The 12132-nt window shown below is 34.7% G+C and overlaps 1 protein-coding gene across 1 annotated transcript; it reads left to right on the top strand.

Annotated features, from left to right (window-relative positions):
* Positions 1-4403: 4403 nt before the first annotated feature.
* Positions 4404-5246, top strand: LOC145800177 (putative UPF0481 protein At3g02645). Its single transcript, XM_082889819.1, has one exon. The coding sequence runs from the start codon at positions 4404-4406 to the stop codon at positions 5244-5246; it is 843 nt and encodes a 280-aa protein (XP_082745945.1).
* Positions 5247-12132: the final 6886 nt, after the last annotated feature.

The following is a 12132-nucleotide window of genomic DNA, read 5'->3' as shown; positions in this document are numbered from 1 at the left end:
TCAGCTATCAAAATGCACCAGACACAAGCAGCTCCAGCACAGATATACCAGATTAGCAGGAGCACTAACGTAATAGTAGATACACCAATGTAACAGCATACCAGAACACATATATAGCAGAATAGATCATAGGTACACCAGAGCACACAAATACAGAGGCACCAGATTAGTAAAATGCACCAGATTAGCATAAAAATTTCTATTTACGTAGCTTCATGTAGAGCGAGAGAGAGAGAGAGAGAGAGAGAGAGAGAGTACCGATTAAAGTTCAGAAACAAAGTAGACTATTCGCCACTATTGGAGCTTGAAATGTGAGTAATCAAGGGGTCAGAGTTCAGATCTGAGCTTCTGGAAATCGCTGAATCTCCATCTGAATTTTCGATGGAGCCTAGATCTGAATCTTCGATAAGCTTCGAAATCGCTTCGATGGAGCTTCGAATATCTGAATCTTCGATGGAGTTAGAGAGGGTTGAGAGAGAGAGAGGTGTGCATGTAAGGGTTGAGAGAGGGCTCAGATGTGTGTGTATAAGGGTTGAGAGAGGGCTCAGATTCAAAATAAGGTTTCAAAAGACGCGTGTGGCTATCGGATTTGGAGGCGTTTTTAAACGCCTCCTATTATAAAACGGTGCCGTTTTGTTCAAAAGAATATGCGGCGTTTTTCTAAACGCCGTTAAATATTAATAATGGTGACATTTAAAAAAACGTCGTTAAAAAAACACCACCATAACCCCATTTTCCAGCAGTGTTATGAGAAACGTGAAGATGCCATATGATTTTTATTACAGTATTAAATTTGGTTTATTTGAAACACATTTGAATTGGATTACCCACTTTGAAAATGCATTCAATAAAAGTAAAAAAAAATTCTCTCCACTAGATTCAGCTGTGGGAGATTATTGAAGAATGCTTTCTAATATTATATAGGTTTAAATGTTCTTTAGTTATGTGGAGCACACATGAACTGGAGTGTCCTTGCTTCAAAACTAGAAAAATGCATCTAATACCTAGTTTGATAAACCAAAAAGCAAGGTATTTATCTTCCTCCCCCCCCCCCCAAAAAAAAAAAAAAAAAAAAAACAGAAAGCAAGATGCTTGTTTTCAACCAACAATCCACAGACCTTCATTGCTAATTATCCTCATAGTTAGTGTATAAAATATATATATAGGGCATATTAAGTTGCTTAGCTTGTACCAACAATGGCGTGCCAAAGTCAGAAAGAAATTGTTGCTGATGAGGATAAAACAGTGACTATTGAGATCCAAGAGGGTGATGAGAGAGACATTTCCTCACTTAGCAGCAATGAGTGGCTAAATTTCATAATAGATGCTAGAGGCGAGTCTCGATCTGGAAGCATCAACTCACTGAAGCCTAAAATACAGAAGGTTCAACCTATGCTTCGCGAGGTCGAATCCAACAAGAAGTGCTATGATCCCCGGGTGGTTTCAATCGGTCCCTACCACCATGGGAAACCAGAGCTCGAAGCTGGTGAAAGGATCAAAATTCCACTGGCACGATTGTATTTGAAAGACAGTAGTAAAGAAACGGTCCATGAATTATATAAGGATATGGACAATGTGGCCGGTGAAGCCAGGAAATGCTATGCCGAGGGCTTGACAGATTTCACCGATGAGTCATTTGCTCGGATGATGTTCCTTGATGGCTACTTCATCCTTCAGTACATTTACGGCATTGTAAATGCAATTCCTGAGGTGTTGGAGATAATTCACCATGCTCCTTTGGTGCGGCGAGGCTTGTTCTTGTTGGAGAATCAACTCCCTTTCATAGTGCTCCTGTGAGAACCCGAATATAAAAATTAAGTAAATAATTAAATAATAATAATAATAATAATAATAATAATATTACAATCTCAAATATTTTGATGGTGAATTTTAAAGTGCAAATTAAATATTTGGAGGGTCTTTTAATTAATTTTAAAACCTAAAATAAATTTATGGCGAAAGTCTTCAATTTAAAGGCAAGATTTATTATTTAAAAGAAAATAAATAAATAAAATAAAATTAAGTGTCAAATTAGCAAGCATATTTTGATCTAATAGTAGTTGTATTTTATTCAAATTAATGGAGAGATAAAATAAAATAAAATAAAACAAAGGACATTTTTGTCTAGAGTCATTTATGTTATGTATAACAAAGAAAAGAAAAGAAAAACCCTAGGTTCCTAATAGCAGCAGCCACAACAGCCACGGGGAGGAAGAAGTTTGAGAGAAAAGAAGGAGAAAAAAAGGGGATTGCAAACAAGGAGTAATTTTTGGGTGTGGTAGGTATCTTTTTTTTTTTTTTTCCTTGTTTTTGTTCTTTATTCTTACTCTATTATTATTTAGTTCATTGATGGAGAGGTTATAGATTTATATATTTTGTATATATGTATACTATTAAGAAATCTAAGGAGTTAAATTCATGTATAAAGAATGGTGTAATTCTTAGTCCAAAAATTCTGCACAGAATCACAAACTTTAAAAATCAAGAAACCATAGCAAACGGATGAATTTTGAACTGAAATTTTTCCAGTAGATCAATTACATATTGAATTGCATATCTGAATTTTTTCATAATTTTTGGGATTCGAAAACCATATAATCTGATGCGTTCAAATCTGTCCAGAAAACTGGTTTTAAACAGTAAATTCGGGAGTATTGTTCTCTTTGGGTATAAATCCAAAAATTATCAAATTAGTGTCATTAGAACCGGTTACGAGTCTAGTTTCGTACGTTTTTTGCCTTGCATTGATTGCTCGTGTATATTAAGAGAACCGTCAATTTCTTTAAAGTGCTGCAGAAAACAACCTGTTTGGATATAATAAATTGTAGATAATTATTTTGATAAGCAAATCAAGTGAAACCAATTGGGTTTGAAACTTAGGATATATTAGATCATATCTGGAGGTTATTGGAATTTTTTGAACAGCGTGGAGTGGGTTTGTAATTTTCAAAGTTAGCGAATAGGTTGGGAAGGCTTGTTTGAAATTCTGTTTTATCTTAAAGTCACAATTAATTAAGTTTTGACTGGAACCCATGTCTTGGGTGATTTTAAACCTTGAAGAACATGAACTTAGGTAATATTTAAGAGTAACGGTGAGTTGGGTTGAGCCGTGTTAGTGCGCTTTAGTTGAGGTTACTTAATTCCTATTTTTTTAGTATTTTTAAATTAGTTGTGACGTGTAATTTTTTTATACTTGGTTCAGGGCACTAGTTGGACTTTTATACTCTATTCGAGGATTATATTATTTCGGTTTCAGGTAAGTAGTTTCATGCTACGTATTTTTATAAATGTTCCCCTACCCTGAACTGTTGGAAAATTAAATTATTGTTTCATGATTAAACTGTTTTGATAAATTATTGTATTATCAATTGAATCAAATTATTTCTGAAACATGTGTGAACTTGGCATACTGTAAACTATTTGTTTTGATCTCATGTTTATAATGATGAACTACCATGTTTTGCGAAACTGATGTGTATTGATTATTGGGACCATGTGTGTATTTAATCCAGGGAAATTATTCCACTGTGTGTGGTGACTCTGGCCACTAGGGAACAGATCCGGGTTGGGCCGTGATGACTCTAGTGCTCAACGATTGTAAGGAAAAGACCTTTAAAAACAACTAGGTGACCTTCAATTGGATCATCTTTGAGAAAAGGCCCAGGTGCCACCCTGAGAATGACTCTTAGTTCGGTATTGGATCCAACGGGGCTTATAGCCTTGAGAACTGTGTGGCAGATTATTTGTTTTTCTTGGTACCCAGAAAATTATTGGTGTTCATGTTATAATCTGTTTTAAGTGGAAAATGTCGCTTATCATGTTCTTGCGAGACATGAGTATTTTAAGTGTTGAACTGTGGAACTTTCTTTTTGAAACAGATTGTATTTACCAAACTGTATGCCAATCTAGTTTCTGTGATATATATCTTATTTTGGAATTAAGCCATGTTTTCAAAACTGTATTTACTATCCATGTTGCTACTCACTGAGCTATCAGCTGACTTAGTTGTTTACCATTTCCAGGTGTTAGAAGGACTTAGAGTGGACTCATGGCGTAGCGGGGACTCAATTGCATGGACCTCTAGGGCATTTATTTAATTTGTTTTAGGTTGCTTTGTCGAGTTTTGTGCATACATTGTGGTTGGGTTTTATTTAGAATTATTTTATTTTGTGGGCGGTTTGTGCCCCATTTAGTATATATATATTTTTAGGTAGTTGGTTAAGACTTGTTTTTCACTTGTGGCATGTCACTGGATTGAGTTTTGGTTATTTATTATTGGACTATGGTTTAATTGTTCAAGGTGATATTGAATGCGTGTTTAGGCTTACGTGTGCCTTGGGCTAAGTTCCTGTGGGCCACGGCCGGTCATGCCCGGATTTGGGGTGTGACAGCTCCAAGTGCTAATGCGCTTGAAATCTAAAAAACACGAGGGTGAAAGAATGATCACGGCTTTCATCAAGCGCATTAGGGGCGAGCCTGGTGAAAGAGGTGTGCTAATGAAAAAAATTGAAAACTTCTTTCAGAAGAATGTTTGGAGGGCACAAAGCCATCGTGAGATGATGCATCAAAGGAATTCTGAAGACAATCCCCCCATTCATTTTCTTGAACTCGTTCGCAGGCAATGTATTGATTCAACAACTTCCATCGGGTGTCACATTACCGGTGATTGGTACTCTCGTCGGTCAGCCAGGGACTTCACGTCAGTTGGGATCCAGTTCAAGCCAAGCAAGACATCCCAATTGACAGACATAGATTTCAAGTCTACATGCACTTCTGGGACTCTCCAACTTCCTCCAATTATCGTTGATGACATAACAAAATCTATTCTGTTGAACTTGGCGGCCTATGAGGCCTGCCCGGATAGTATAACTGATGTTGGTGTGACCTCTTACATATGTTTCAGGGATTCTCTTATTGATCATGATGAAGATGTGAAGGTGTGGAGGGCTAAGGGTATATTGATCAACTTCCTTGGTAGTGACGGACATGTGGCTGATCTGTTCAATGAGATAGCCACTGATTTGGTTCCAAGCCCTCATCCTTATGTTGAAGTTAAAAAGAAAATTGAAAAGCATCATAGAAACCACATGAAGATTTGGATAGCAGATTGGCTTCATACATATTTTAAGAACCCCTGGACTTTCATTGCTGTCACTGCTGCAATTTTGGCCATTACATTGAGTGTCTTTCAGACTATCCTTGCTGCAATTCAGACTTACCTCACTGCCCATCCACCAAAAGGTTGAAACTTTTGGGAACACTGCTCTGCCTTTGTTTCATTCTCTTTTTACTTATCAACTTTGAAAGCTTTGCTTAAGATTGATAGATTTGTTTTTGCTTGAATTTGTTTGTGATGTGATTCAATTCTTTTATGTTTACATAAAGAGTCTCTGTTTCTCTTTGTTTGGTGCAGCAAATTGAGTGGCTTACAGGTTTTTTTTTTAATGTTAAAAAAGTATTTGGTACAGTTTCTATTTATGACTTATGAGGCGAAAATAATTAAATAAACTAAAAGAAAATTGATTATTCGAAAGCCAAAAGAGGAGTGTTTCTAAATTTTATTTCCTGATTATCAATTTTTAACTAGAGAAAAACTATACCAAACTGGCTCTTTCCATGCTTGTGAGCCTCTTTTGGCTTGCTTAAAGATATTTTTGAGAAATCCCAAATATATTAATTATAATTACATAAAAGTTGTGAAACCATATTGATAAATACACATCGGAATCATAAGAGCATCTCTAGCAACACTCATTATTTTTTATCTTTTTTATTATTTTTTTCACATTAGCCAACTTGTGTATTTCTCCAACCTATGTTTGAATTTAGTCATTTTGATTTTTATCATTTTATGTATTAGTGTGTAATCATTGAGTAGTCTTGGAGCATCTTGTGTATTGCCTATATCTGATGCTCCAAATCAATTTTATGTAAACGGATAACAAATGTTAGGTGTGAATCTAATCTAATGGAAATGATGAAAAGCAGATCTAAAAGGGTTTTCAGGACTCGAAATAATGAAAAGGCAGATGTAATAAGCTTATTAATAGCACTTGGTAGCTAGATTGTTGTTTAGCCTATGCCTTCCTTCCAACCTGCGTGCTAACGATGGAAGATTGTGAGAAGGTATAACTTTGACTGAAGATGAGCCATCTCCAAGTAGGAGGGTGGTCCAAGGAGAAGAATCATTTGGAGGCAGCAGCAGCCACGACCAACCTCTGGCCATTGCCGAAGAGCATAATGTGCAGCTGAGTGTAGTAATTCAAAGCCCTCCGAGCCCACAGCCAGAGCCAGAGTCTTGCGATGAGTGGCTAAATTCTGTAATGAAAGAAGGAGGTGACTCTGGGGAGTCCGGTGACTCCTCAAACAACACAATGCCAGAGCATAAGATGCAAAGAGTCCCCCAGATGCTTTGGCAGATGGAGTCGAAGTTACGGCAGGAATTACATTGAATTGTAACTTATTAAAGCTCTCATATAATATGCTTGCGGTCATAGAGTCGAAGTTACCATACAATTATATTGAATTGTAACTTATTAAAGCTCCAACACGATGTGATTGCGTCATAATTTCCAACATATTACCCATTACTTTAAGCATGTTAAATCATAACCGAGGTGAATGGTACCCACAATAGAATTTGCTCTCACTTTATAAAGAGAAAAGGACAAAGAAACATATTGTCCAGACAAAACTCATGATGTACGCAACTTGGATAGAAAAGTGTTTTCCCATCCATCTATTCTTTCTTTATACCCTATCCAAAAAAAGAAAATTCTGTGTGTGATTTGCGTGTTTACTCTACAGCTTGTGTTGTTATAGTTTGTTAATTACATCATACAGATATCTGGACAAAGTTTTCCCCCAACTCATTGTGGAGGAGCTACTCCTACCCCGCCAATGTGGCAACTTATGATTGATTTCCTAATACACAATTTAAATCCATTAATTCTTATTATCTCTGGTAGTAGTAACATTTATTTAAAATTTTAGGAAACAATATTCTAAATCCTACATATTTTAGGTAACTACTACAATTAAATCTCTATATAAAAGTGTATTTCTTTCAACTTTCAGAAAGAACTCCATTGTATTTAGGTTTCTAAAATAAACCCTAATTGAATATTCTTATCGTTTTACTCCTGCAAAACACAATAATCTTTGTCAAAGTTGTTGTTCTAGACATTTTGTCTGCTGTTATTTAGAATTCATATTTGTTTGCTTATTAGTCATTGTCGTTGCATTTATGGCCATTCTAATGTATTCTATTAGTTATTAATTTCAATGCCATTGCATTATCTATCTCTTAATTAATCATGAACTTTCTCATCTTTTTGGGATCTACCTTCCCTCCCCATTCTTTTATTCTTTCTCCAACAATGGAATATGCCTACAATTCTCACTAGAGTAATTATACTCAACAAATGCTTACAATCCACAAAAATTTTAAAATCATGAATAATAGAATTATGATTGTCAAATTATCCAATTTCATACCGGGAAAATCGTTCTAGGGTCCCTCTCCCACTTTTCGTAATGGAAGAGATCCACAAAATTATTTTTTGATGTCTAAGGTCCCTAAACATATATCAGAGAAAATTGACTTTGTCTCTCATCTCTCTCTCTCTTCTCTGCTCACACATCAATGGCTTCGACAGCTCTCTCTCATACTCTTTCCTCTCCTTTCAACTCTCACCGAACCCACACCAACTTCTCTCTTTCTTTGTGTCGATCAATTTCTGTCTCCTCCTCTCCAACCTCTTCTTCCATCTCCAGATCCCTTATTCTCCCGACCCAATCGAAGACCAATCGCACTTGTTTCATATCTAATTGTTCTGCAGATGGGAAACAAAACTCCACCGAAGAAGTTCCCATCGAAGAACTTCGCCGTCGCTCACCGCCTCGGCCCCGTTCCAGTCGGCCCCCCACAACTGCCTCGGCTGTGGACGGAGGCAATATCTCAGCAGATTCAAGGCTTATGGAGAGTATTTCGTCGACATTGTTAACTCGACCTTTGATGGCTGCCCAGTGGAAGGGAGTTCGACCTTCATGGTCCTGTAAAGAAGACAGATCTGAGTCTGATCTGAGGAGTTCTCTGCTTGTCTCAAGTTGACCTTTGCTGCAAGCTAGGTGCAATGGTGAACATCCATGGCTGTCTGTTTTCGAGGCAAAATCAGGGCGTTCTTTCAGTATTTCCTTGACTATCCCTGCAAAAATCAGGACACTAGCAAATAAGAATAAGAAATTATCTATACAAATGAGATAATTTCTCTGGACCAACCCAATTGAATTTCTCTGAGTTGAAGTGTCCAGAGAAATTTCAAAGACCAAACACAGAATTTCTCTGGGTTGTTGTTGTTGGTTTTTTTTTTTTTTTTTTTTTGGTGATGCAGAAAATTTCTCTGGTTTTAAATACAGAGAAATTCTCTGGTGATGAGATTTTCTCTGTGAATATGTATCCAAGTCACCGCAAAATCGATTAGTTCTATAGTTGATAGAATTTTGAAATTTTTTCTGAAATTTTTTATGTGATTTGTTTAGAGAAATTTGAAATTTTCTCTGTGATGTCCAGAGAAATTTTCTGGATAGAATTTTCTCTGAAAATTTGATTTGGAATCTGATAAAAAGCTTCATAGTTTTAATATAGGGAAGCATTCCTACTTAAAGACTTGTGCCACAGTTGGGGCATTTGGGTCTCCAGAGTCGAGTGGCAGTGGAGATGGTAACAACAGTAGCAACAATAGTGGAGGATCAAACCCACGGTAGAGAAATTTGAAATTTCTCTGGAGTCCATGAAAGGCTAAGGAAAATTTCTCTGGATCAATTTTCTTTGACTTGAATTTTCTCTGGACCAATTTTCTCTGGATTGATGTTGAGGGACCTTAGACATTATGAAAATATTTGATGTCTTTTATACTGTAAAATCATAATATCAGGGACCTTAAAAAAAATACCCCTTTCATACCTTGTTACTCTGAACAGATCCTTGACAAATATTATTTAATGTGTTTGATTTTAATTTTCTGAATTCAATTTTCTAAAAATTGAGTTTTTTGTTTTTCGTATTTTTTTTTTGTTTTTAGTGAGTATTTTTAAAATTTTAAGAAATTTTTGTTATTTTTTTTAGATGCATCTTACTTAGATGTATCTAAATAGTAAAATATTTGTGAAAAAATATTTTAAAAAATTAATAAATACATAAAAATACGAAAAATGTACTGAATTTATATATATATATATATATATATTTTTATATTTTTGGAATTTAGTAAATTGTTTTTTATAAATATTATACTTTTTAAGTGTATTTATGTTAGGTGTGTCTAAAAATTAAAAAAATTACTTAAAATATTAAAAAAATTCAATAAAAACAAAAAAAAAAAAAAGAAAAACGAAAAAATAAAATTTTAAAAACAACGGGTGTGTTTGGTTTGTGTTTGTAGAGTAGTTTTTGAGATAAAAAGTACGCAAACTTGTTTTGTTTGTCTTTTTTCAGAAATGGTTTTGGAAAATTATTTTAGGAAGAGAGTTTTAAAAAAAGTGATTGATTTGATGTGTATGAGAGAGAGATAGAGAGTGATTTTAGAAAGTAGGTAACCAAACAAAATTTTGGAATTTTTTTTGAAAAAAATTTGTTTGGTTTGATTACTCTCAATGCTGGAAATTGGACTTTTAGTGGCGTTTAAAAAACGCCACTATATCTATAAAAAAACGCCGTTAATTCCTTTTGTGGTGTTTAGTACCAAACGTCGAAGATGCGACCGTCGCTGCAACTTTGTGACATTTTAAAAACGCCATGATATTAGCATAGGAGGCGTTTTAAAAAACGCCGCCAAATGTACTACCATACATGCGCTGACGTCATCAACGATATTTAGCGACGTTTTTGAAACACCGTCGTATCTGTTTTATAAAATTTGACCGTTGGTATTTAGGGTTTAGGAGGCGTTTGTAGAAACGCCGTCATATCCTTTCTTTTTTTTTTTTTGAAATTGTGCTAATTTTATTTGATTGAATTAAAAAAATACCTATAATAAAACTAACATATAAAATAATAACTCCCATTCAAATAACAAATGAAGCATTAATTCAATTTCTCATTCAATTAATATCCAATCAAAATTACCCACAAAATAATACATCCAAAATCCAAAAATAATGTTTTAACATTTACCACAAACTAACATATATCCAAAAATCATGTTTTAGCATAAAAGCTGTAGTCATCACTGGTCTACATGTCTGCATCAGAACATAAACTGCAATCAGATTTACCAAAATAAACACAAATTGAAGAATTTGTACCCAATACTTATAAATAGTACTTAAAACTTGAAGAACACTAACAACAAGATTTTATCACATACCAAGAAGCACTACAATACCAAGAATATAAATGCAAAGAAGCACTATGGCTATACTGTCCTACTTGATACTTCTTTCTGCTAATTATGTCAGATAAATGAAATACCAGCAATCATAAAACCAGTATAATATCTAGCTTTTTAGCACCTAAATATATAGAAATGCATGCCCATATTATATCTTATATTACATAATACAGTGTTCCATGCAATCCAGGGAGTTCTAATTCCACAATAGCACAAATTTTAGCACATTTTTATCATAAGAAATTTGAGAACTTTATTATTTCTGAAAAAAAAGGTTAGCAGCGTATAAAAGTTGGGGTGCTAATATTGGCTTGCCTTGATATCACGATTTCTCACTTCTGTTGCCTTGGCATATTTTATCATTGACAATCAAACAGTGCAAGAGTTGCCTAAAGTTGCAAACTATATTTTATCTTGCATGAGATACCTCCCACAGCATCAAGTAAGCATTTAACAAATTTGCTCGAAAGTATTGGGACTATGGCTACAAATGAGCCAAGCCAAGTTGAGCTTTGGAGTGTTCAAGCTCGGCTTGTTGAAAATTAGTTGAGATTAACTCAGGTCGTCTGGTGTTTGATGAGCTCCAGCTTGGTTGACACAACTCGATATATAAACGAACCAAGCTTTATCTGGAAAAGAAAAATCAATAGAGAAACCTAGAAAAATCTAGAGAAACAGATGAAGAGAACCTCTTTGCCATAAAGAGGGACAAACTACACATATACATATATTGTGAGACAAATTTAGAGTGAAGAAAGATGTTTTGAGAAAGAGAGAGTGAACCCCAGAATTGAGCTCATCTTTTTTTGATAAACGAGCCTAATTTTATGCTTGATCATGAGTCAAATACACAATTGTATGAGTCGCAAACTACACAATCAAATGAGCTATAAACGAGCTGAGATCAAGTCATTCATGAACAACGTAGTTCGGTTGCAATCGTATTTGGGACCTATAGTGCTCTCTCTTGATTTTACTCTGTGCTTTCCATGAGACTACTTTTTTCCTTGTTTAGATAAGAAAACAGATTCCCCCTCTTGCAAATATATTTTTGAATCTTCTCATCATCTAACATGAATGGTTTGTTCATAACAAAACTTTGTTTCAAAAGAAACACACACACACACACACACACACACACACACACACATATATATATATATATATATATAGGCTCTCTATCAAAACCCTCCCATGAGTTCACCTCTATTCTGATGTTAGCATTCCATGTCTATGGAAAATTTATCAAACTATTCTTCTTCTTTTTTCTAATTGAACTATTCTCCTAATATCCAGCAATGGTAAAAACACGATCATAATAAACCATAATGGTACAAATTAGCTCATAATTGGATGCATGATTTAAATATTATGCTGCTATAGCTTCAAAGAATAATGCAAGGATGATAAGTCATAAAGAAAAGACATAAATAGTTGAACAAAAAAAATCAAGTAACTAAGCAAGCAAACAGTAAGAATCTTTCAAATTTGCTTAGCATACCATGATACAGTAACTTGATGAAGAACTTGCATTCCTCGTGCCTCAATCTGTTGATACACTAGAAAATGTCCATAATAAAAAGAGGATTGACAACCAAACATTAAATTTAACCCAAAAATGGAAAATTTAAGCACCAACCATCAAGACTGTAGCTTTTGATAACTAGCTTGTTATAAGAAAACGCAAGGCAAAAGCAATTATTTTAAACAAATATGCAATACATGACTTCCAAGGCCATGC

Source organism: Camellia sinensis, chromosome 10 (genome assembly GCF_055761805.1).
Source record: "Camellia sinensis isolate YWXY chromosome 10, ASM5576180v1, whole genome shotgun sequence".
In the NCBI taxonomy this organism is placed as follows: Eukaryota; Viridiplantae; Streptophyta; class Magnoliopsida; order Ericales; family Theaceae; genus Camellia; species Camellia sinensis.
Note: the sequence above shows the minus strand (reverse complement) of the source record. Positions and strands in the feature narration are given on the sequence as shown.

What these genes read in the sequence shown, in the direction of transcription:
- LOC145800177 (XM_082889819.1), top strand. Translation starts at nt 4,404, where the DNA reads ATGCGCTTGAAATCTAAAAAACACGAGGGTGAAAGAATGATCACGGCT.